Source organism: Scyliorhinus canicula, chromosome 8, assembly GCF_902713615.1.
Source record: "Scyliorhinus canicula chromosome 8, sScyCan1.1, whole genome shotgun sequence".
Classification (NCBI taxonomy): domain Eukaryota; kingdom Metazoa; phylum Chordata; class Chondrichthyes; order Carcharhiniformes; family Scyliorhinidae; genus Scyliorhinus; species Scyliorhinus canicula.
Window position 1 is genome coordinate 21,997,449 of NC_052153.1, and position 24,421 is coordinate 22,021,869.

At 46.8% G+C, this 24,421-nt stretch overlaps 1 protein-coding gene across 3 annotated transcripts in view; it reads right to left on the bottom strand.

The window, feature by feature from the left end:
* gldc (glycine dehydrogenase (decarboxylating)) overlaps window positions 1–24,421 on the bottom strand; it is a 169,618-nt gene that overhangs the window by 4,608 nt on the left and 140,589 nt on the right. For all 3 annotated transcript variants that reach the window (XM_038804258.1, XM_038804260.1, XM_038804259.1), the window contains 2 exons: window positions 22,135–22,230; window positions 19,831–20,003 (listed from right to left, as the gene is read on the bottom strand). In XM_038804258.1, coding sequence (XP_038660186.1) covers window positions 19,831–20,003; window positions 22,135–22,230 — 269 coding nt within the window. The remainder of the gene's footprint in view (window positions 1–19,830; window positions 20,004–22,134; window positions 22,231–24,421) is intronic.

Below are 24,421 nucleotides of genomic sequence, written 5' to 3' on the forward strand. Positions count from 1 at the left end.
TCCCTCCACAGCCTCGTACCAGCCTCCCCGGACAGGCGCCGGAATGTGGCGACTAGGGGCTTTTCACAGTAACTTCATTGAAGCCTACTCGTGACAATAAAGCGATTTTCATTTTTTCACAGATGCTGCCAGGCCTGCTGGCTTCATTCAGCGTTTTCTGTCATTATTCCTTTTCCTTCTCTTCATCTCTCTGTACCTGATTTAACTCTAATTAACCCCCTTTTTCATTGTTTATTTCTCAGGGAGGAACACTTTGTTCACAAAGATTCCAGATATCTCACTCAACCCCCGTGCACTGTGAGAAGTCCATGCTTTCACTAAGTTATGGCACAAATTATATTTGAACTAAAGGATGCAGGAAATAGAATGTCCGCGCACTGCGAGATGGCCCACCCGGTTAAGAGTAATATGAGGTAAGACGTACATTAAATGTAGCACGCGTTGGAGGAACAGGTGAGTTTGGACCTTTGGGTCCCGAGGTTTTCCACCAGCGTGGTATTTTTTTGCCTCACATTTGGGTTTTGTGAAGATGACGTGGTTGAGTTTCATTGCTAGGATTGGTTAACAAATTAATTACCACGCACCAAGTGGCCCAGGATGCCAGACGGCAAACCAGACAGAATTTAGTCTTCTTTTTAGAACATAGAACATAGAACAGTACAGCACAGAACAGGCCCTTCGGCCCTCAATGTTGTGCCGAGCCATGATCACCCTACTCAAACCCACGTATCCACCCTATACCCATAAACCCCCCCCTTCTTAACCTTACTTTTATTAGGACACTACGGGCAATTTAGCATGGCCAATCCACCTAACCCGCACATCTTTGGACTGTGGGAGGAAACCGGAGCACCCGGTGGAAACCCACGCACACAGGGGGAGGACGTGCAGACTCCACACAGACAGTGACCCAGCCGGGAATCGAACCTGGGACCCTGGAGCTGTGAAGCATTTATGCTAACCACCATGCTACCCTGCTGCCCTGGATTTTATATCCAGCAATTCCTCTGTCCCTGATTAGAGTGTCAGAGTAACACCTAATTTTACACCTCTGTCTTTCGCCTGTCTTTTGTATCGAAAGTGTAATCATACTGCCACTTTCCTTTTGTGTGGTGATCTGGATTTTAGGCTCGATAAAATTGGACGCTCTAAATTAAGAATTGGACATTTTAAATCAAGCTGCAGTCTACTCCAGGCAGGCTGATGGGAATTTGAACTTGACCCAAATACACTAAGCACAGCCAAACCTCCAGGACATCAGGAGATAATCGGCTCCATTCATACGCATCCATTTGTTTTAGGTCGCCCAGTTCGAGCCAGACTTTCTGGCACCCAGAGTTCCCGCCGTTACCTTATATGGCAACAGGTTACACGCAAACAACACCACCGGAGATAGACACCTGGGGGCGGGCCTTTGGTGTCCCGCCGAACAATCATCGCCAGGTCCACTGGCTGTTGGGACCCCCTCCCCAGACCCCATTGGCCAAGTTTCTGGAGAGGCGCGGGGAGGGGTATATGAATCAATCCTCCTCTCCTCGCAGCAGCAAAGACTCGGTGCAGCAGGAGACGGAAGAAAGCAGCGTGCGAGAGCCGCATTCGCACTGAAGGCCCTGAGCAGGCTCAGAGAGTCGGACTCCAACGCGGCTCAGTTCACCGGCACGGGTCATATTAAGAATCTTAGGGCTGCGATTAGTGGGATAATTTAAGGGTTCATTTAAGGGTAACTGTTTTACTGTTTGTTGAATAAAGTTCTTTGATTTTTACACATGGCATTGTCCTTTGTTCACCTCATCTATAAAAATACCTGGGTAAAACGTTTGGTTAATAAACTGGTCGAAGTGTCTGAAATTTTACAGACACAACATTTGTGATGACTTTTGAAAATGCCCACTTAACAATTACAGGTCAACAGCACAATATCCTGTTTGATATATTTTATATTCTGTGAACCCCACCCCCGTCCCCTTGGTCATTTGGGTTAGAAAGTAGCCGGAGCTGGACACAAGTGTTCCAACCAATGAACTGATTACCAATGGTATTGTAGACACCTCCTTCATACTAAAATAATTCAAGCCCTCCCCGTAAGGCTTCAAAATACGTCAGGCTGGATTCTCCGCTGGCGGGATTATCAGCTGCCCATGGGTTCCCGGCGGCCTGGGATGGCCACATTGGAAAATCCCATTGGCAGATGGCGGTACGGAGAATCCCACTGCCGGCGACAGTCCACCGCCCAGGAAAACGCGGCTGGCGGATCGGAGAATCTGGCAGATCATCTTCAGTCTCGGCACCTTAAAATTCCCAGTCTTGGAAACTGATTGGAAGTGACCCCTAAATGGTGCAAATAAAAAAGGCTCCACAACTGATCTACCAATGGGACACCAAGCTGCCTTTCCGATCCTCTAGGCCTGGGGAGCATTAAGAGCTGAAGCTTGCATGCTAAGCTGAAAGGGCTTAGTAAGAGAACTATGGTCTGAAATTGGCCCAGAGGATGAGCGTTGGACACCTTTGCATTCGGACATGATATAGACTGTGCACTATTCATAAAGCAACAGTATTGAATGCCTGGACCAAGGAAGTGCCGTCACGCCATAATCACTCCACTACAAAGTCTGCAAAGGTTCCGCAAGGCAGCTCACCAACACCTTTGCAAGGACAGTAAATGCTGGCCTAGCCAGCGGCACCCAGTAAATGTATTTTTAAAATAATTCCAGCCACAGGCCAACTGAACCACAGATGGCAAATTGACTCAAGCTTGATCCGCGGGCAATGCTGAGTTATCTGGCCACAGGGGCAGCAAGTTGCGAAACTACAGTCAGCCTCAATGCTCCGGTGATGGGAAAATCAGCCACTTCTGATTAGCTTCCAGAGAGCTTTCCTCTTCAGTGCCAGAAGAGGACTGGGCTCAGCTGTGATGCCCTCTCTGATGGGGCACTGTCAAAGAAATGCCAACTAGCCAAGGGGCATAAGAAAAGATCAAATGGGTACAGTATCTGAGAACTGCTGGTGCCGGTCGAATGAGCCTAGTCACATTCGGAAAAGAAGCAGGTTTTAATCACGGTGCCTAATCTGGTAATGCCGATGAAGTTTCCAGTTTAATAAATGATGTGTCTTGATTGCGTGGATGGGTGCTTGTTATTGAGACTTTAGGTTACGTCAATGGGAAAAACACTCGATGGTGGGAAAATTCTCGGCAGAATTCCACAGGCCTCGTGCCTCTCACAGGCACTTGGGAACACTTGCGCTCAGGCAATAATCAGAAACAGCCGTTATAATTCCATTGATAGCCTTAATTGTTTAGGGCATGCTGAAGCCATCTGAAACACAAATCCTGTGTAGTATTAGCTAATTACACCATGAACACTATTGCATTGTACAAGGATTTGTTTTTGCAGTATTCCTAGTTTTCCATTCAACACATGGTGAGTTGGCACAACAAGTGCTTTGTCAAGCGCTTCTGAGAGCCAATTATATGAAGATTATTTTTTAAACGAGGCCTCACAAGTTTCACAGCCTGGTTGACTAGTGAGAAAAAAAGTTTGACTGATTTACTTAGTGGAACTATGGTCGGGTTTCTCTGTCCCGCCAGCCCCGTTTCCCGGCATACCCCCCACCCCCGGCAGCGGGATTCTCCGTTCCCGTAGCCGGCCAATGGGGTTATCCATTGTGGACATCCCACGCCGCCGGGAAACCCGCGGACGTGGGTGCGCTGCCGGCGAAGGATCCCACCGACGGAGAATCCCGCAGTGTAGGTGCAAAGGTACAAAAGAACTGGCAACCTATTCCACAAAGGGGTAGAACAGGAGGCTGAATGTAAAACGGGCTGTTGATGCACTATCGCCATTGTGGAACTTCCACCAGGAGCATTTTCAAGCCTTTTATTTGAAATTGGTTTCGTCCCCATTGAACTGAACAGAGTCGACACAGCTTGTGATGAAAATCACTGAGCTGAAACACTAACTCTGCCTGTCCTTTCCACACATGATGCCTGGCCCGCTGAACACTTTCTATTGTTAAAAAATAATAATAATCATCTTTATTGTCACAATAAAATTTCAACTAACTGGCACGTCTCCACTGTAGGCAACAGGGAAAACGCCAAAGGTGTATGAGGATTGAAGAGATGGCAAGACAGCACAGAGGAAGTTAAGCTGGCTGTTTTAAGCCATCACTTCCAACTACTTCGTCAGCACTAACTAGATGTTAACTTGCTTGAAAGGGTATAAATGTGAAGTGAATAGTTTTCCTTCAGTTATAATCATATTTTCAGTGCTTGGTCCTATTTCCAGAAATAGATGTCATTCGTCACAGCAACTGGATGGAAAGGGTCCCAACAGATACATCGTTTGGGTGGGCAACTTCAGGTTAACAAACCATCTTCAAGCTTTACTTCTGGATTTGTTTCGACACCGATCTCCTCCTGGTGAGAATGGCCCTGTGAGTTTGGCGGGAGCCAGATGTGGGGACCCCAAAGGATGACACAAGCCACCATTTTGAGTCATGTACATAGTTTCTCTGATCGCTCCGCTGATCTTCAGTCAAAGACCAAAAACAGGGAATTGGGAGCTCTGTGCCTCTCACAGGATTTCCAGCCCAAACTTATTTAACAATCTTTTCCAACAGACCTCAAGGCGATGGCGAAATTTGTGCCAAAAAAAGCATGGCGGTGCCAGCGAATGTGCCCGGGTGTGCGAAGGGCTGAAAAAGGGCTGGGGGTTTTGTTGGACTGGTCACTAAATATGGCAGGCCACTACACCAGGTTACATGAAAAATAGGGAAACATAGCCAGGGGTATGACAACATCAGACAAGGGAAGCGATGTTGTGATTTGTAGTTAACCTAATGAGGCTGCCTGTGGATCAACAGGATAGGGAGCTTGTGGAATTGTTGGAAGGAATACCAAAAGACTATTTCCTAAACTGGGCGGTTGAGACATGAGGAAAGACAGTCTGCCCTGTGACTCAACTCTCCAAAGGGACTTTTTTTTACATAGAATTTACAGTGCAGAAGGAGGCCATTCGGCCCATCGAGTCTGCACCGGCTCTTGGAAAGAGCACCCTACACAAGGTCAACACCTCCACCCTATCCCCATAACCCAGTAACCCCACCCAACACTAAGGGCAATTTTGGACACGAAGGGCAATTTAGCATGGCCAATCCACCTAACCTGCACATCTTTGGACTGTGGGAGGAAACCGGAGTCCCCGGAGGAAACCCACGCACACACGGGGAGGATGTGCAGACTCCGCACAGACAGTGACCCAAGCCGGAATCGAACCTGGGACCCTGGAGCTGTGAATCGATTGTGCTATCCACAATGCTACCGTGCTGCCCAAAGGTCAATGGTGAGATTTTCGGGGGGGGGGGGGGGGATTTGATCAATTTTCTTGAGGTGTGTGTGTGTGTGACAACATCTATGGAACAGAAAGTGAGGACAGGTTTCAAAATGGAATTAGAAGAATTCTTATTAGGAAAGGGAATGCAGCATCATTTGGAATCACCTCAGGAACCTAATGGGTGAGGGGCAAACCAGATTAACCAATCATCTACAGCCCAAAACATTACTGTCTTTGTCACCGAGGACCCGTTTTGCAGCTTGATGTCAATGTTTAATGACGTGTAAGATATAGCATTGATGAATATCAGATTAATTGCTTTTGAAAAGTCCATTTTTACAGGATGTGGCATCGTTGGCTAGGCCAGAATTTGTTGCCCATCCCGAGCTGCCCTTGAGAAGGTGGGGGTGAGCTGCCTTCTTGAACCGTAGGTAAACCCAATGTGCTATTCGGGAGGGAGTTCTCGGATTTTGACCCAGCGACAGTGATGGAACGGCGATATATTTCCAAGTCAGGATGGTGAGTGGCTTGGAGGTGAATCTCCGGCTGGTGGTTTCCCATGTGTCTGCTGCCCATGTCCTTCCAGATGGTAGTGGTCGCGGGTTTGGAAGGTGCTGCCTAAGGAGCCTTGGTGAGTTCCTGCAGTGCACCTTGTAGATGGTACACACTGCTGCTACTATGCGTCGATGGTGGAGGGAGTGAATCTTTGCCGATCAAGTGGCTGCTTTGTCCTAGATGGTGTCGAGCGTCTTGAGTGTTGTTGCAACTGCACTCATCCAGGCAAGTGGGGAATATTCCATTACATTGCTGACTTGTGCCTTGTAGAAGGTGGACAGGCTTTAGGGAGTTACTCGCCGTAGGATTACTAGCTTCTGACATTCTCTGGTAGCCACAAGTGTTTGGACAGTGATTGAATCCGAGGTCAGCCAAGTGTACAGGTAATACTCAATCGTCAATCAAAACAGAGCTATAATTAAGTTTAGAGATGTGAAACTACTGGTCTCACTGTAAGTTAAACGTACTAATGCTGGCAGCATGCAGCGCAATGAGCTGGAAACAGCTTCTCCTTTCCACCGATTATATATCTTACACAAAATTACATTTGAAAATACACTACTGTCAATTGTATTGAGGGTTTACTGAATTATATTTGGCAATACTCAAAGAGTTTGAAACCTGATGAAGTGGAATTGTTACAAATTTGAGTTTATAATCAATTATTTCTCAGGTTCAGCAGCACCAATCATTTATGTAACGTTTTACTTTTAAGGCTGTTTTTATCCCACTGACCCATGGCCATTAGCAACAGCACCCCCTCGTGGGCATTCGTGACAATTGCAGATGTATTTCTTCTCCCAATACACGAGGCAGATGAAGCACATGCTTATGTTTGTTTCCATAGCTCTTTCTTTCTTGGAACAAGTCACCAGCCTGAAGCTGGAGGCTGGAGCTTGAGGGGGCTGCATCTGGAGGGGGCACCATTCCGCATCAAGAATGGCTGACCAGGAGATACTCTTGCTTTCACCAGCTGCCGGAGGTGCATTTGGAAGCATTTGCCGGTTGAAAATCAACCGGGTTTGGCCACATTATGTATGCGACTTCCACGGTCATCAGGCCTTGGAGTGGGACTTGAACCCTGAGTTTCAGGTCTGGAGGCAGGGACGCTAGCCACTGCCACAAGACTCCCCCTTGGCACTTCTTCAGTCGCTCTGAAAGTGGACCAAGCACACATTTGGTGAACCAAGATCAGCTCCCATCGAAATTACAATGGAAACAGAGCATGGTGGTGTTAATCCTTCAAACCCCCAGGAGTCCTAACCCCATGCGTCTGCCTGTCCTCATATTCCTTTAGCTTACTCTTAAATATTGATGTGGCATCTGGGTGGCACAGTGGATAGCACTGCTGCCTCACTGCGCCAGGGGTTCGATTCCCGCCTTGGGTGACCTTCTGTGTAGAATTGGCATGTTCTCCCTGTGCTTGCGTGGGTTTCCTCCGGGTAATGTGCAGGTTAGGTGCATTGACCATGCTAGATTGCCCCTTAGTGTCCAAAATATTAGGTGGGGTTTTTGGGTTGCGGGAACAGGGTGGGTTGTAGGCCTAGGTAGGGTGTTCCTTGTGAGGGTCGGTGCAGACCCAATGGGCCGAATGGCCCTCCTTCTACACTGTAGTGATTTTATGAATCTGCTTTAATCAAACTCCAGCAGTGCATTCCACCCAGACAGCATTATCCTGCCCCTTGTTCCCAACCTCTTTCATATAATCTTATATAAAGATAGATCCCAGTGTTCTATGAGCCTCATTTGTTTGAAATAGTGGTCAAAATCTTTCCGGCCCTGTGGAGACAGTCTTGGAGGCTGTGGAAATCGGACTGAGTTGCGTTGGTGCCTTGTTGTGTTCCTGCCTGAATGGGGCGCAGCAGTGGAATCTTGCTCAAGGCAGACGGGGCCCACATTGCGTCAAGGAGATCAGAATGTCTGGATTCCTGGTGGGAGGTCAGAGAGACATTGTGGTGGTGTGGTGTGGGGGGGGGGGCTGCTGCTGCCGATAGTGTTATCAGGGGCCTGCAAGGCTGAAACAGATACAGGCCCAGCAAAACGCATTCTTGGATACAGGCCCAGCAAAACGCGTTCTTGCAGAGGGCCTCCTCTGTCTCCACAATGACGGCCCTGACAACTTTGGCCCTTCATTTTAAATTCAACGTTTTTGTCAGTGCCTCTGTCTCGAGGCCGTCACGGACTTTCCCTGTGCCTCCCACTGGACCTCCTGCCACTCTGTCCCGGGCACACCCCACACCTCTTTCATTGGACAGCGAGCCTGTTAATTGCCCGCCTCCCTCGAAGGCCCCACACAAGTGGGGCGAGGGCCTGCAATTGGTCCTGACGCCTGTAAATTTTAAAAGTAGAGAAGATTAAGCCAGCGTGCTTCTATCCATTCGGCCCAAGATTATCCTGGAGTCTCCAATTGTTAAAAGATCTCCTGAACATGACGACAAGCAACCCGACAAAAGAACCCGAGCGGTACTTTAAAAACAAAAAGTGTTTTTAATTTTCTCTGAAGACTTTTATTAGTTGCAAAAATACTGGACAGTAAAAGAGGCTGTTGGACTTGCAACGGCAGATTCCTCCAGTACATTCACCATTCCTTCCAGTACCTGTCCCATTCCTTCCAGGTTTTAAACACCTGGTAAAAATGACCCTGCGACCACCTGTTAAACCATAAGATGTAGGCACTAAGTGAGCTATTCGGCTCTAGCTCTGCCATTGAACGTGATCATGACCGATCTGATGAGATAATCCTCAACTCCACTTTCCCGCCTTATTCCCCCAAATCTTACCACCCTTCCTGTTGGCGGGATCTTCTGTCCCCCCTCGCACTCAGTGTGTGTGTGTGTGTGTGTGTGGGGAGTGGTGGGGAAAGCCATATATGGGCGGATCCCGGCAGCGATCAATGACGGGCCGACTCCTCCTAAAATGGGCTGGGAGGAATAGAAGAGCAATTTGAATCATCAAAGGAATCTTTGGCATTTTCTACCCCAGAGGGCGGAGGAACCTCAATCACGGAGTATGTTCAAGTCTGAGATCAATAGATGCCTAAATCGTCAAAACATCAAGAGAGATGGGGGATGGTGCAGGGTAATGGTGTTGAAGTAGAAGATCAACCATGGCCTCAGTGAATGGCAAAGTGGGCTCGAAGGGCTGAATGGCCTACTCCTATTTCTTATGTTTTTATGATCCAGTGACACTCTCAATATGGTGAACAGAGTGAGACTTATCTCAGTTTCCTGGTTTGAGTATTACCAGAGTAGATCCGAGGGTGTGCAAAACACCCAACCGTACTCCAAATATAGAATCAAAATAAGAGTCTTCATAAGGAAGAAAATATGTTGCCACAATGGCAGAGGTACATTTCATCCAGGCACCTCATTCATGGTCTCCCCATCTCTTACAATGGAACTGACTCCTGCTGAGGTACCGTTCCAAGGGAGTCAGCGAGTATCCAGTCCTTCACTCAACTCGGGGCTGGTTTAGCACACTGGGCTAAATAGCTGACAGCACGGTAGCATTGTGGATAGCACAATCGCTTCACAGCTCCAGGGTCCCAGGTTCGATTCCGGCTTGGGTCACTGTCTGTGCGGAGTCTGCACATCCTCCCCGTGTGTGCGTGGGTTTCCTCCGGGTGCTCCGGTTTCCTCCCACAGTCCAAAGATGTGCAGGTTAGGTGGATTGGCCATGATAAATTGCCCTTCGTGTCCAAAATTGCCCTTAGTATTGGGTGGGGTTACTGGGTTATGGGGATAGGGTGGAGGTGTTAACCTTGGGTAGGGTGCTCTTTCCAGGAGCTGGTGCAGACTCGATGGGCCAAATGGCCTCCTTCTGCACTGTAAATTCTACGTAATGTGTGTATGTAATATGTAATGCAGAACAATGCCAGCAGCGTGGGTTCAATTTCCATACCGGCCTCCCTGAACAGGCTCCGGAATGTGGCAACTAGGGGCTTTTCACAGTAACTTCATTGAAGCCTACTTGTGACAATAAGCTATTATTATTATTACTAGCTGTCACTAAAAACGTGGAGCTGGATAATGAGCTGATACTAGGTCAACCTGATCCCGTCCTCATCTGCCAAACTGGACTGGAGTTTCTCCTGGTTGAGAAGACTCCGCGGAACTTTAGAAATGGTAGTGAGTACACAGATGCAGAACTCCCGTCCCCATTTCTTACAAGTCACCTTTTGCTGGCAAGTGGAAATGGACAGGGTGTGAAGGGTACCAACGGAATAACCAAACTCAGCAAGACCATTTGAATGTGGTGGTGAGTCCAAACAGAACCCATTCTTTAAACATGAAAAAAAGGCTCAAGCTGTCAATGAAAGTTTTAAAAAACAATTTTGCTGGATTTCTTTGATTAACAGGCCATCTGGTCTAGATTTGAAAAAATACCATCTGGTTGTGAGTTTCAATGCAGGTCTTTGTTGATATTTCTCCAAGTGCTATTACTATGTTATAATGAATGCTTTACTGAGTTTCAAAAGCTAAACTTATCTCAGCAGGGAGTTCTGAATGCAGTCTGATCGATAATTTAAAGACATTATTAAAGGATTACCTTTGTTTGATGTGGGGACTAAATCAAACGGGGCAGCAGGGTAGCATGGTGGTTAGCATAAATGCTTCACAGCTCCAGGGCCCCAGGTTCGATTCCCGGCTGGGTCACTGTCTGTGTGGAGTCTGCACGTCCTCCCCCTGTGTGCGTGGGTTTCCTCCGGGTGCTCCGGTTTCCTCCCACAGTCCAAAGATGTGCGGGTTAGGTGGATTGACCATGCTAAATTGCCCGTAGTGTCCTAATAAATGTAAGGTTAAGGGGGGGGTTGTTGGGTTAGGGGTATAGGGTGGATATGTGGGTTTGAGTAGGGTGATCATGGCTCGGCACAACATTGAGGGCCGAAGGGCCTGTTCTGTGCTGTACTGTTCTATGTTCTATGTTAGTTTGTTTTTGATAAGAGATTGACGTCTTGAGATTTGAAAGCTTTGAATGGTTTTGTTGAATGGGAGATTTTGTTGTGTGGAAGTGAGAGTTGAATTAGATCGTGAGAAGTTTATTTTCAACTGCATATGGGTTAATGAGATCTGCCCGAGGTGATACTGGGTGAATGGTTATTGATGTATAAAATTTGGCTTAATAGATCACTATTCTGTTTTAGAAATAGTGGATGGAAGTTACTATCAAATTCACAATAGTCTGCTGATGAACATGCAGTACAAAGAATAAAGCATTTATTAAACAAGACAAATGAACTATATGATGCCAGAAAGAAAGATTGGAATGATCTCAAAAGAAACACAACGCGATGCTTCAAATTTACATTATTCCTTTATCCCATCAATACCTTTACAGACACATAAACCAGTGAAGAGTTACCACCAGCTAGTCTTGGGATTAGCATAGTTGCAAACAGATTTCTTTTGGTGAATTCCTGAGTAATCACTCAATGCTTTTCACCAACTCATACCTTCCCAGTATTCCAGTACACCTCTGGTAAACTGATCACTTTACTGAGAGATATAACAGTCGACTACTGCCCAAATAATCTTGTAATGCTTTCTTCTCAGATACCTGAAAACCCCTGTCTTCACTCTCTGACAGACACTGAACTCGCTCCTGTCTTTTCTCTGTGTCTGTGTTCCTGGACCACTTTTGCCAGGCAACAGTAAAGGTTTTTCTACTCCTCAATTAACGTTCTGTCCTAGTACAGGCCAACCTGATCCAATGCTCAATTAACAGACTGTTGCAGTACAAGCCAACGTGATCCAGTCCCCAATTCACACACTGCCCTGTACAAGCAAACCTGATCCAATCCTCAATCAACACACTGTCCCAGTATAGGCCAACCATATCAGTCCCCAATTAACACACTGTCCCAGTACAGACCAACCTGATCCAGTCCTCAATTAACACTGTCCCAGGACAGTCCAACCTGATCCAGTCCTCAATTAACACACTGTCCCAGTACAGACTAACCTGATCCAGTCCTCAATTAACAGTGTCCCAGTACAGACTAAGCTGATCCAGTCCTCAATTAACACAGTGCCCCAGTACAGACTAACCTGACCCAGTCCTCAATTAACACAGTGCCCCAGTACAGACTAACCTGACCCAGTCCTCAATTAACACAGTGCCCCAGTACAGACTAACCTGACCCAGTCCTCAATTAACACAGTGCCCCAGTACAGACTAACCTGACCCAGTCCTCAATTAACACACTGTCCCAGTACAGACTAACCTGACCCAGTCCTCAATTAACACAGTGCCCCAGTACAGACTAACCTGACCCAGTCCTCAATTAACACACTGTCCCAGTACAGACTAACCTGATCCAGTCCTCAATTAACACACTGTCCCAGTACAGTCCAACCTGATCCAGTCCTCAATTAACACACTGTCCCTGTACAGACTGACCTGATCCAGTCCTCAATTAACACACTGTCCCTGTACAGACTAACCTGACCCAGTCCTCAATTAACACACTGTCCCTGTACAGACTAACCTGACCCAGTCCTCAATTAACACACTGTCCCAGTACAGACTAACCTGACACAGTCCTCAGTTAACACACTGTCCCTGTACAGACTAACCTGACACAGTCCTCAGTTAACACACTGTCCCTGTACAGACTAACCTGACCCAGTCCTCAGTTAACACACTGTCCCAGTACAGTCCAACCTGATCCAGTCCTCAATTAACACACTGTCCCTGTACAGACCAAGCTGATCCAGTCCTCAATTAACACACTGTCCCTGTACAGACCAACCTGATCCAGTCCTCAATTAACACACTGTCCCAGTACAGACCAACCTGATCCAGTCCTCAATTAACACACTGTCCCAGTACAGACCAACCTGATCCAGTCCTCAATTAACACACTGTCCCTGTACAGACCAACCTGATCCAGTCCTCAATTAACACACTGTCCCTGTACAGACCAAGCTGATCCAGTCCTCAATTAACACACTGTCCCTGTACAGACCAACCTGATCCAGTCCTCAATTAACACACTGTCCCTGTACAGACCAAGCTGATCCAGTCCTCAATTAACACACTGTCCCTGTACAGACCAACCTGATCCAGTCCTCAATTAACACACTGTCCCTGTACAGACCAAGCTGATCCAGTCCTCAATTAACACACTGTCCCTGTACAGACCAACCTGATCCAGTCCTCAATTAACACACTGTCCCTGTACAGACCAAGCTGATCCAGTCCTCAATTAACACACTGTCCCAGTACAGACTAACCTGACCCAGTCCTCAATTAACACAGTGCCCCAGTACAGACTAACCTGACCCAGTCCTCAATTAACACACTGTCCCAGTACAGACTAACCTGATCCAGTCCTCAATTAACACACTGTCCCAGTACAGTCCAACCTGATCCAGTCCTCAATTAACACTGTCCCTGTACAGACTGACCTGATCCAGTCCTCAATTAACACACTGTCCCTGTACAGACTAACCTGACCCAGTCCTCAATTAACACACTGTCCCTGTACAGACTAACCTGACCCAGTCCTCAATTAACACACTGTCCCAGTACAGACTAACCTGACACAGTCCTCAGTTAACACACTGTCCCTGTACAGACTAACCTGACACAGTCCTCAGTTAACACACTGTCCCTGTACAGACTAACCTGACCCAGTCCTCAGTTAACACACTGTCCCAGTACAGTCCAACCTGATCCAGTCCTCAATTAACACACTGTCCCTGTACAGACCAAGCTGATCCAGTCCTCAATTAACACACTGTCCCTGTACAGACCAACCTGATCCAGTCCTCAATTAACACACTGTCCCAGTACAGACCAACCTGATCCAGTCCTCAATTAACACACTGTCCCAGTACAGACCAACCTGATCCAGTCCTCAATTAACACACTGTCCCTGTACAGACCAACCTGATCCAGTCCTCAATTAACACACTGTCCCTGTACAGACCAAGCTGATCCAGTCCTCAATTAACACACTGTCCCTGTACAGACCAACCTGATCCAGTCCTCAATTAACACACTGTCCCTGTACAGACCAAGCTGATCCAGTCCTCAATTAACACACTGTCCCTGTACAGACCAAGCTGATCCAGTCCTCAATTAACACACTGTCCCTGTACAGACCAACCTGACCCAGTCCTCAGTTAACACATTGTCCTGTACAGACTAACCTGACCCAGTCCTCAGTTAACACACTGTCCCAGTACAGACCAACCTGATCCAGTCCTCAATTAACACACTGTCCCTGTACAGACCAACCTGACCCAGTCCTCAGTTAACACATTGTCCTGTACAGACTAACCTGATCCAGTCCTCAATTAACACACTGTCCCTGTACAGACCAACCTGACCCAGTCCTCAGTTAACACATTGTCCTGTACAGACTAACCTGACCCAGTCCTCAATTAACACACTGCCCCAGTACAGACTAACCTGACCCAGTCCTCAGTTAACACACTGTCCCAGTACAGACCAAGCTGATCCAGTCCTCAGTTAACACACTGCCCCAGTACAGACCAACCTGACCCAGTCCTCAGTTAACACACTGTCCCAGTACAGACCAAGCTGATCCAGTCCTCAGTTAACACACTGTCCCAGTACAGACTAACCTGACCCAGTCCTCAATTAACAGTGTCCCAGTACAGACCAAGCTGATCCAGTCCTCAGTTAACACACTGTCCCAGTACAGACCAACCTGATCCAGTCCTCAATTAACACACTGTCCCAGTACAGACTAACCTGATCCAGTCCTCAGTTAACACACTGCCCCAGTACAGACCAAGCTGATCCAGTCCTCAATTAACACACTGTCCCAGTACAGACCAACCTGATCCAGTCCTCAGTTAACACACTGTCCCAGTACAGACTAACCTGATCCAGTCCTCAGTTAACACACTGTCCCAGTACAGACCAAGCTGACACAATCCTCAGTTAACACATTGTCCTGTACAAGCAAACCTGATCCAGCTCTCAGTTAATACAGGCCAACCTGATCCAGCTCTCATTTTCCAGACCCTTCCAGGTACCGGGGCAACCAAATACAGTCGTCAGGCCTCATACACACCCGGGAATTAATGGATACAAATTTCCTTATTTCCCAAATCCAGAGGGAAGCAAATTGATTCACCAGCTGGACCAAGTTTTTGACCTTCTTTAAGATTTAACATCGTGGTTTAAAATATGCTGAACTGCCGTTCCTTCCATGGGAACAAAGACGATGAAGGCATTTCTGACACAAAATAAAGTCATTCTAAGGACCTGACAGATCTTGGAACCAGGGGCTGTAAAGATTTTTGAAGCATTCACTTTGGGCATTATTCAACATCTGGAACTCTACAATGCTTTTAAAAATCAATGTTCTTCACGCCAGCTTGATACATCCAGAAAGCAAAGGAATAAAAATAGAAACTGCTGAAAATACACAGGTGGTTGGATAGCGTCTGTGGAGAGAACAGGCAAATTAATGATCCAGCCGATGTCTCCTTATCAACCAGGCCTGACAGATGGTCAGTATTTAAGATATTAACTTGTCTGCTCTCGTCAGAGATACTGCCTGACCTGCTCAGGGTTTTCAACATTTCCTGTTTTTTGGGGCTGATAAATCTTCCAGCTACTGCCTGCCATTCTGAAATTTAACGGCATCAAATTGCAAACTTTTAAAAATATCAAACGGATTGAAAGGCAATTTGAAAAGATGCACTAAACAAGTGAAACATCGCCACCAGCTGGCTGTTATTGGTACTGAGGATAAAATCAAACTTGTGCACTAGCTCTGTGAAGTATCAATACTAGGCACTTCGTTGCGGTGCCATCATTCCAATCTATCAATGTAATTTCAGCGAAATGGTCGTAGAATCTGCTCCACTCTCAAAAACCCAACTGTCCAGCCAAAGGCTCTGATCACCACCACGCGTCTGCAGCTACTGATCTGCTCAATCACACCCTCACCTCTACCTTCAGTGCCCTTGTCTCCATTAAAACCATAACTCTCTCTCACTCTGGCCATTCCCCCAATACAGCCCTCATCTCCACTCCCCCAAGTCCGAGGTTTGCAGACTTGAACAGATGTGAAAGTCAAGAGGTTTGGCCATCCACTGCCAGATGTGGCTCATAAAGCACTAACAGATCCAGCTCTAATCTGCCAAAACGGTTCCCTTTAGAGTAAATAGAACTCCCTTTAATATAGCTTCTCTGTTTTCAACTGTATGCCTTGAGAAATATATTCCAGTGTTTTGTTTGTATTTGTTAACTTGTTTATTTAGTTTTTCATTGTATTTATTTATTATGGCTTTATTAACCAATGTTGCAACTTTTAGAGACATGCGCATCCAGATCCTTTCCCTCCTCTACCTCAGATAGATTCTATTTTCCAAGATGTATGTAGCCTCCTTCAACATTTCCTACCAAAATTCACCCCCTCACACTTGTCTACATTGAAATCTATTCGTTCACCCCTTCTGCAAGTTTGCTTAAATCTTTTTCCATTTTTGGAGGGTGGGGGGGGGGGGGGGAAGTTTCCTCAGCATTAACTATGTGCCGCAATTTGATATCATCTGCAAACTTAAGACATGGTTCTTCCCATATTCAAATTCTTTATTTAAATAGTAAACAACAGTGGTCCCAGCTCTTATTCCAGTTCTGGGGCAGCACTCTCTGCTTTCCGGCACTGTGTCTGTGTGAGGAAGATACGTGTTGTACTCATGCTCCAGATGTTATGCGAATGCAGGGAAGAGGAGGACTTCCCCATGTCCCAAAACGGAGATCAACAATTGCTGGGTCAAGACAGGGAGTTCCGTAGTGTCAATCAGCAGGTTTTTACTTTTTATTAATTTTTATGAATTAACTTTCCCAGCTTGACTCGTCCCTGCTATTCTCAGGCACCCTTTTAGTGCCTTCCTCACAAGAACATCCCTATTCTTATTGGTGCACTGCAGTGCTTTTCTTTTTAAGCGTCATATTTACAGATCCAAGTGCCTTTTATTTACATTCACTTAGTGCATCACTGGTATCTGAACAACCTTCTTCAGCTGGGTTGGCAGAGAAGACTAAGCTCAGCATGCCTCACCTCATTTCTTACTCTGTGAAAATCGGAATTGCAGTAAATGTTTGGAACACCGAATTCAAGGTAATGATGGCTGTTATATTCCGAATTCCAAATGAAAGTGATAGGCAGCATAGACTCATTCATACTGCTGCTTGGAAACACTGAAGGACTCTCACCCGGAACCACTGAGACCGTTGTCAAAATGAGCCGGTGGTTAATCGGCCAAATGGTGCATTACAGTGTCAACACCAACTCAATCAGCTCATTAGCCAAGTCAGACACACCTCCAAACATACTGCACATTATTGTCTCTTCCATGTATTTCGCTCAGATCCATCTTCCTTTCATTAACTCTCACCCACCCCCCACTTTCGTTTTTTTCACTTTTGCTGCTTATTCAATGGCACCTTCCAAACCCGTGACCGCTATCATCTCAAAGGACAAAGGCAGCAGAAACCTGGGAATGCTGCCACCTGCAAATTCCCCATCAAGCCACACACCATCCCGTCTTGGAACTACATCGCCGCTCCTGGGTCAAAATCCTGGATCTCCCTCCCTAACATCACTGTGGATGTACCTACACCACATGGGCCGCAGCGGTTCAAGCTCGCCACCATCTTCTCAAAGGGCAATTCGGAACGGGCAATGGAAATGGTAGCCTAACCAGCAACGCCAAGTCCCGTGAAAGAATAAAGAAAATATCTCCACTGTCCGTCTTTTGAGGATTACAATGGCCTGGATTTCATAGAATTTACAGTGCAGGAGGCCATTCGGCCCATTGAGTCTGCACCGGCTCGTGGAAAGAGCACACAAGCCCACACCACCCTGTCCCCATAACCCAGTAACCCCACTCAACCAACACTACAGTCAATTTTGGACACTAAGGGAACTTTAGCATGGCCAATCCACCTAACCCGCACATCTTTGGATTGTGGGAGGAAACCGGAGCACCCGGAGGAAACCCACACAAACACGGTGGTTGGATGATGGTGAAACTGTCTGTGTTGGCCATCATTGCAAATGTGAAATTGACAGCAACACCTGGTGGCCGCATGTTGTAACTAAATGTGCAAAGCTTTTTCCTGCTCCTCCACAGAGTGCACTGTTGAAGTCTCCACAGATGGAAAACTTGTGAAATTAGACAATAAGACATAGGAGCAGAATTAGGCCGAACAGCCTCCCTGGCCCTGAGGCCATTATTTTATACTTGTGAAATGTCAAACCGATTCACCATGATAAAAGAATTCCATAGAGTTTTACATTTTTTCTGAAGATTTTTTTTGAATTTCAGCTTCTACCTTATTCCCCACGTGTGTGTCTCAATCATTTATTTTGCTCTCTGCAGAATGATTCAAAAGCAAAGGATAAGCAGGGATTTTTATTACATCCTGGTTTGCTGTTATGAGAATGCTTCAATGTGATTGGCTGTTGAGCCTTGATTGCATCACTGTTGCAGGACACCAAAAATCCTTTATATTTGACGCTGGAAAGAAATTGCGTCAGGAAAGATGAAATCCAGGCACCGAGGACCCGGGTACGTGCACCTAGGAACCGGGTTCGATCCCGGCCCCGTGTCACTGTCTGTGTGGAGTTTGCACATTCTCCCAGTGTCTGCGTGGGTCTCACCCCCAGAAAGATGCGCAGTTTAGGTGGATTGGCAATGCAAAATTGCCATTTAATTTGAAAATAAAAGAATTCTGTACTCTAAATTTATTTAAAAAAAAGAAAGTAGGGCAGCACGGTGGCGCAGTGGTTAGCATTGCTGCCTATGGCGCTGAGGACACGGGTTCGAATCCCGGCCCTGGGTCACTGACCGTGTGGAGTTTACACATTCTCCCTGTGTCTGCGTGGGTTTCACTCCCACAACCCAAAGATGTGCAGGTTGACTGGCCACGCTAAATTGCCCCTTAATTAGAATAAAATGTTGGGTACTCTAAATTTATTTTTAAAAATGAAAGCTGAAATCCACAGCGCTGCAATTGCTAGAGGCGAGTATCGTATTTTCCTATGAAATCCTAACCCATGAGTTTTGCCGAGATATTCAAGCGCGGAAGAGATTTTTCCACCTTCTTCCTGTACCAGGCATTTCTTTGCACAAATTTGTTGACTTTCTTTCTTCTTCAGAGTTCTTTCTCTGTTCTAAAATCGATTATTCTCCTGACTTTCAATACTACATTCTTCAGGTTAATCTCTGCCTAACTATTCCTTCTGGCTCTGTTGGACCTATAACATACGGCCTCTAACACTTGAAGTTAAATTATAAATCCCTGTTAACTTGGACAACGACGCATCCTCGTCGTCGTTTAAAGCAAAAACAAATTGCATTTCCATTGTACCTTTCATGATTATCAGACCTCTCAAAGCACTCCACAGCCAGTGAAGTGTGTTCAAAGTATCGTTACTGTTACATTATAGGAAATGCAGCAGCCAATTTTTGCAAACAGCAAGCCGCTACAAACTGCAATGCCATTACCAGATCATCTGCTTTTTTTCCTGTTGATTGACGCAAAAATACCAGCCAGTACCCCAGAGATAACTCCCCTGCTCTCCTTAAAATAATGCCATGGAGGATCTTAAATCCACCTGATTTGGTTTAACAGCACATCGAAAAGACGGCAGTGCGGCACTCCCTGAATATTCCGCTGAAGTGTCAACTTATGTTTTTGAGCTACGTCCTGGTGTGGGGCTTGAAGCAGAACGTTGTGACTCAGAGGCAAGAGTGTCACCAACTACGCCACGATGACACACGAGCAGTGAATAATGCTGATGTTTTGTGTGGTCCCCTAAACTGCCTACGTCAACTAATGCAGAAGGCAGGCAAACGTTGGCCGATATAGAGCATCTTTGTTTAACACATCTTAAGATTTAATTATACAGCTCGCTTCAGCAAAACAATGGTTTGTTCCGACTTACCTTAAGTGGGTTTACTCGGACGTCCATCCTGCCCTCTTCGATGTCTGCAATCTCTTGTCGGATGTTTATCATTGCGTCACAGAACCTGTCCAGTTCAGCTTTATCTTCCGATTCAGTTGGCTCAATCATTAACGTACCAGAAACAGGCCAGGACATGGTGGGAGCATGGAATCCTGTGAGATGCAAACTTATTTGAAGCTTGATGGTCAAGAAGAAAGCCCGGACGGTCGCGTTGTAGCTTCAGTTGCATTAAGAAGTAGAATGTCACCTCCACCACTGATGACTAAGTTTAGTTTTTACATCAGCTGTCACTATTTAGGTCAGTCAAGAAATGTATGGACACGAGTAACGCCCGCTTACCTCCTTGAGCCTGCCCCGCCATTCCATGAGAACTTGGCTGATCAGTGATCCAACTCCACTGGCGGAGGGGCGGGGGATAATTGATTGTGTAGGGAGATAGTGGTGTAGTGGGAGTGTCACTGGACGAGTAGTGGTCTAGAGGGCCCAGGCTCATACCCTGGAGGGAGACACAGGTTCAAATGCCACCATGGCGTCTGATGGAAGTTAAATCCATCAAAAAAAAAATCTGGAATTGAAAGCTAGCATCAGTGATGGCGATCACGAGACTATCACTGTCATTAAAAAAACCTATCTGGTTCACTAGTGCCTTTTAGGGAAGGAAATCCCTTACGCAGTCTGGCCTACATATGACTCCAGACCCAGAGCAACGACTCTGAAATGGCTGAGCCAGGCCCTCAGTTCGAGGTCAATTAGGATTGGGCAGCAAATGCAGACCGAGACCACATCTCATGAAAGAATAAATATTTTTGTTTAAATCTTAAACTTGTATCCTTTCCTTATCATCTCACCAACCAGTGGAAAGAATCTCTCCTGATGCCTGTACAAGGCCTGGATTAAACGGCCTTGTCGATCCCGGCCTGCTTGGTGACGCAACAAGGGCCGTTAAATCTTGCGTGAGGCCTCCAGCGGGGATTGCGACGCTCGGAACACCCTGCGCGATCTCGCGAGACGTCGCGATCTGGATCTTGTCCTCGCCAGGCGGGACTCAGATGTACATATTTAAGTGAGCAGTTAGCCGCCTGTGCCAGATTCCACCAGTGCCTGGGAACTAACACCCGTGCCTTGGAGAGCTTGCCATGGCGCTGTTTAGCACCGGTCCATACAAATGTGGACCAGGCGAAACAGCACCTTGGAAGGGGGTGTCTTCCAGGCCATCGGAGGGCCCCGGGTGGTCGGGCTCTGGGCAGGGTAGTACCCCAGCTCTCCTGCGACTACCCAGATGGCACTGCCAGGGTGCCCAGGTGTCAGGTTGCCCATGTCAGGGACCGCGCCCGGGTGTGCCCTGCCCTTATGAATGAAGGGGGAAACAGTTAAGATGGAGCACTGGGGGGTCCGGAGGATGTGACGAGGGGGTTAAGAGGGAGGGCCATTTAAAAATAGTGCCCAGGTGCGTGAAGATTGGGCTGGGGCGGGGGATGTTTATTTTACCATGTTGATATCATTGTTTATGTTACTGTCATAAAAATTTTCAAATACCTTAATAAAATATTATTAAAACAAGAGAAAAAAAAGGTGCCCCAATCTCTTCCAGGAAATGAAGGCAAGTGTGGTCCCTTGGAGGGGGGGGGGGGGGGGGTTCCTCACCATGGCACAAAAAAGAGTCCTGTTTGATAGCGGGGTCGTTCTCTGCGTTGAAGGCACTGGGAAATTGTGCCCAGAAAGTGGATTTACTTGTGGGAGATTGTGATCATAGAATTTACAGTGCAGAAGCAGGCCATTCGGCCCATTGAGTCCGCACCAGTGTCCTTCAAACACCCTCAGCCACAGGTGTTTATGGTTCCGTCCCTATACCCATGGTATAGGGGCATTAGGGGCAGCAGGGTAGCATGGTGGTTAGCATAAATGCTTCACAGCTCCAGGGCCCTAGGTTCGATTCCCGGCTGGGTCACTGTCTGTGTGGAGTCTGCACGTCCTCCCCCTGTGTGCGTGGGTTTCCTCCGGGTGCTCCGGTTTCCTCCCACAGTCCAAAGATGTGCGGGTTAGGTGGATTGGCCATGCTAAATTGCCCGTAGTGTCCTACAAAAAGTAAGGTTAAGGGGGGGTTGTTGGGTTACGGGTATAGGGTGGATACGTGGGTTTGAGTAGGGTGATCATGGCTCAGCACAACATTGAGGGCCGAAGGGCCTGTTCTGTGCTGTACTGTTCTATGTTCTATGTATGAGAAGCAATATTGGACAATGATTAGTTCCCAATTCAACAGAATACAAAACAAATCTGTCTCACCATAATCTTGCAGCCTCTTGGCAACATCCACTGCCTCGATGTTTGCAGTTTTCTTGAACGGTCGCACATCCAAGATGAATTCATGAGCTACGTAACCTGTTAAAACATTTTTTTTTCTTAGAAATTCAGTGTAACATTCAGAGTATCAAAAATTAGTTCTCCTTCAACATGACATCACAGCGAGCAGCACCGGGGGTGTGGGGGGAAATGAGTGCAATCATAAAGAATATCCAACAGCAAGAAATCCCATTCGAATATCGCACTTCAATTGTGTTTTGGATCCTAGGTTGAGTCCCAAGTCTCTGAGTCCATCAGGGGTGGCGAAGGAGTTATTGGTGTTCATGGAACAGATGGGGGTTAGGGCAGACCCGTGGGAATTTAGGTTTCAGAGGGATCATGCTCTTCATTTTGAGGATTTGATGTTGGAGCTGGGCCGCTCTGAGCTACTCCGTGGAAACTGGACAGGCATTGCTTGGGGATAAGAGTGTTTGTGAGCGGGTAACCTTTGCCATCGAGGAGTACGTTGAATTCAACAGGAATGAGGTGGTCTCGCCTTCCACACTCTGGGAATCCCTGGTGGTGGTGGCAGAATAATCTCTTATAAAGCGCATCGGGATAAATCTGGGTGGACGGAGAGGCAGAGCCTGGTGGACTCCATTATCGAGGTGGACCGTCAGTACTCGATCGCCCCGTCACCGGAGTTATTGGCGGAAAGAAAGAAATTGCAAATGGTTTTTAAGTTGTTGTCAACGGTTCAGGTGGTGAGCCAGCTGTGACGCTCGAGGGGGACATTTTATGAGTATGGAGAGAAGGCCGGTCATCTGTTGGCTCACCAGCTGAGGCGGCAGGCTGTCTCCCGGGAGATAGTGCGGGTTAGACACTTGGGTGCCGGGTTGGTTTCTACCCCAGAGAAGGTTAATGAGGTGTTTGAGGCTTTCTACCGTGGGTTGTACGAGTCAAGGAGGGTTCATCAATGAAGCAATTTTTCGATGGGTTGGTGGAGCAGGAGAGAAGTTGGAGGTGCAGATAGGGCTGCAGGAGATCATGGGCTGTACTCGGTCAATGCAGACGAGCAAAGCATCATGGGTTGCCCATTGAATTTTACAAACAGTTTTCTGGTCAGTTGGTCCCATCTGCCGGCTACGTTCAATGATTCCGTTGACAAGTTTTTGGCTAAGGTGTCGGCAATGCGTTTGGAGCCCTGCCTACCTGGGGTGATCTCGGAGGAGCAGGCTGGATTTGTTAAGGGCCAGCAGTTGTTTGCCATTATTAGGAGATTGTTAAATGTGGTTTTGTCGCCCTCCCTAGGAACCGATCCAGAGGTGATTATTTTGATGTACGGGGAGAAGACATTTGATAGCGTTGAGTGGGGCTACCTCTTTGAGATCCTTGGGCAGTTTGGCTTCAGGTCAAAATTTATTTCACAGATTAGGTTTTTGCACAGAGCCCCCACAGTGAGAGCACGTACGAACGCCCTGAGCTTGGGTTATTTCCAACTGAAGAGGGGCACAAGACTGGGCTGTCCATTGTCCCCGCTTTTGTTTCCCTTAGCAATCTAACTGCTGGCCATTATGTTGCGGTCATCTAACAGATGGAGAGGGATGGAGCGTGGGCAGAGGGAACGTAGGGTGCCCTGATATGCAGACGATTTGTTACTACAGATCGCGAACCACTCTCCAATGTGGGGGAGATAATGGAGTTGCTCAGGAAGTTTAGCTCCTTTTTCGAGTACAAACTGAATCCAGGGAGCTGGTTACAGTCAGCTGTTGGGAGAGGGAGAGTGTCTTTTTATTTTTGATTTCAGGTTCTGTTTTCTCAATGGGGGTGAGGGAAGAGGGAGACTGGGGGATTGGGTGGGTGTACGTTTGGTATAGTACAGGGTTGGTGTTTGTTGCACTGTTGCTGTTTTTTTTGTTGTAATGAAAAATATTTCTAAAAAGATTATTCAAAACCACTTCTCTTTAAAGGCAGCCCATTGATCCATCATCAATTTGTCTACCAGCCTTTGATTTAAAATATTTGGGCGAGATTGAAGCTGTAAATTGTTCCTTGTCTTTTTCTTTATCTAACCTAAACCGGATGATGTTGTGTCATTTGTTGACTAAATCTTCCTCTGCTGACATTTGATTCACCTCTCCCATTGCCTAAATTCAACAATACCTCCTTCTTGTTGGACGAGGAACATACTGATCTGAAAGATTCACCGGAATGCACAATATAAATTCTTTGCCTCTCTGTCTTTGACATAATTACTATTTCAGCCTATATAGCTGGTCTATAATTCTTG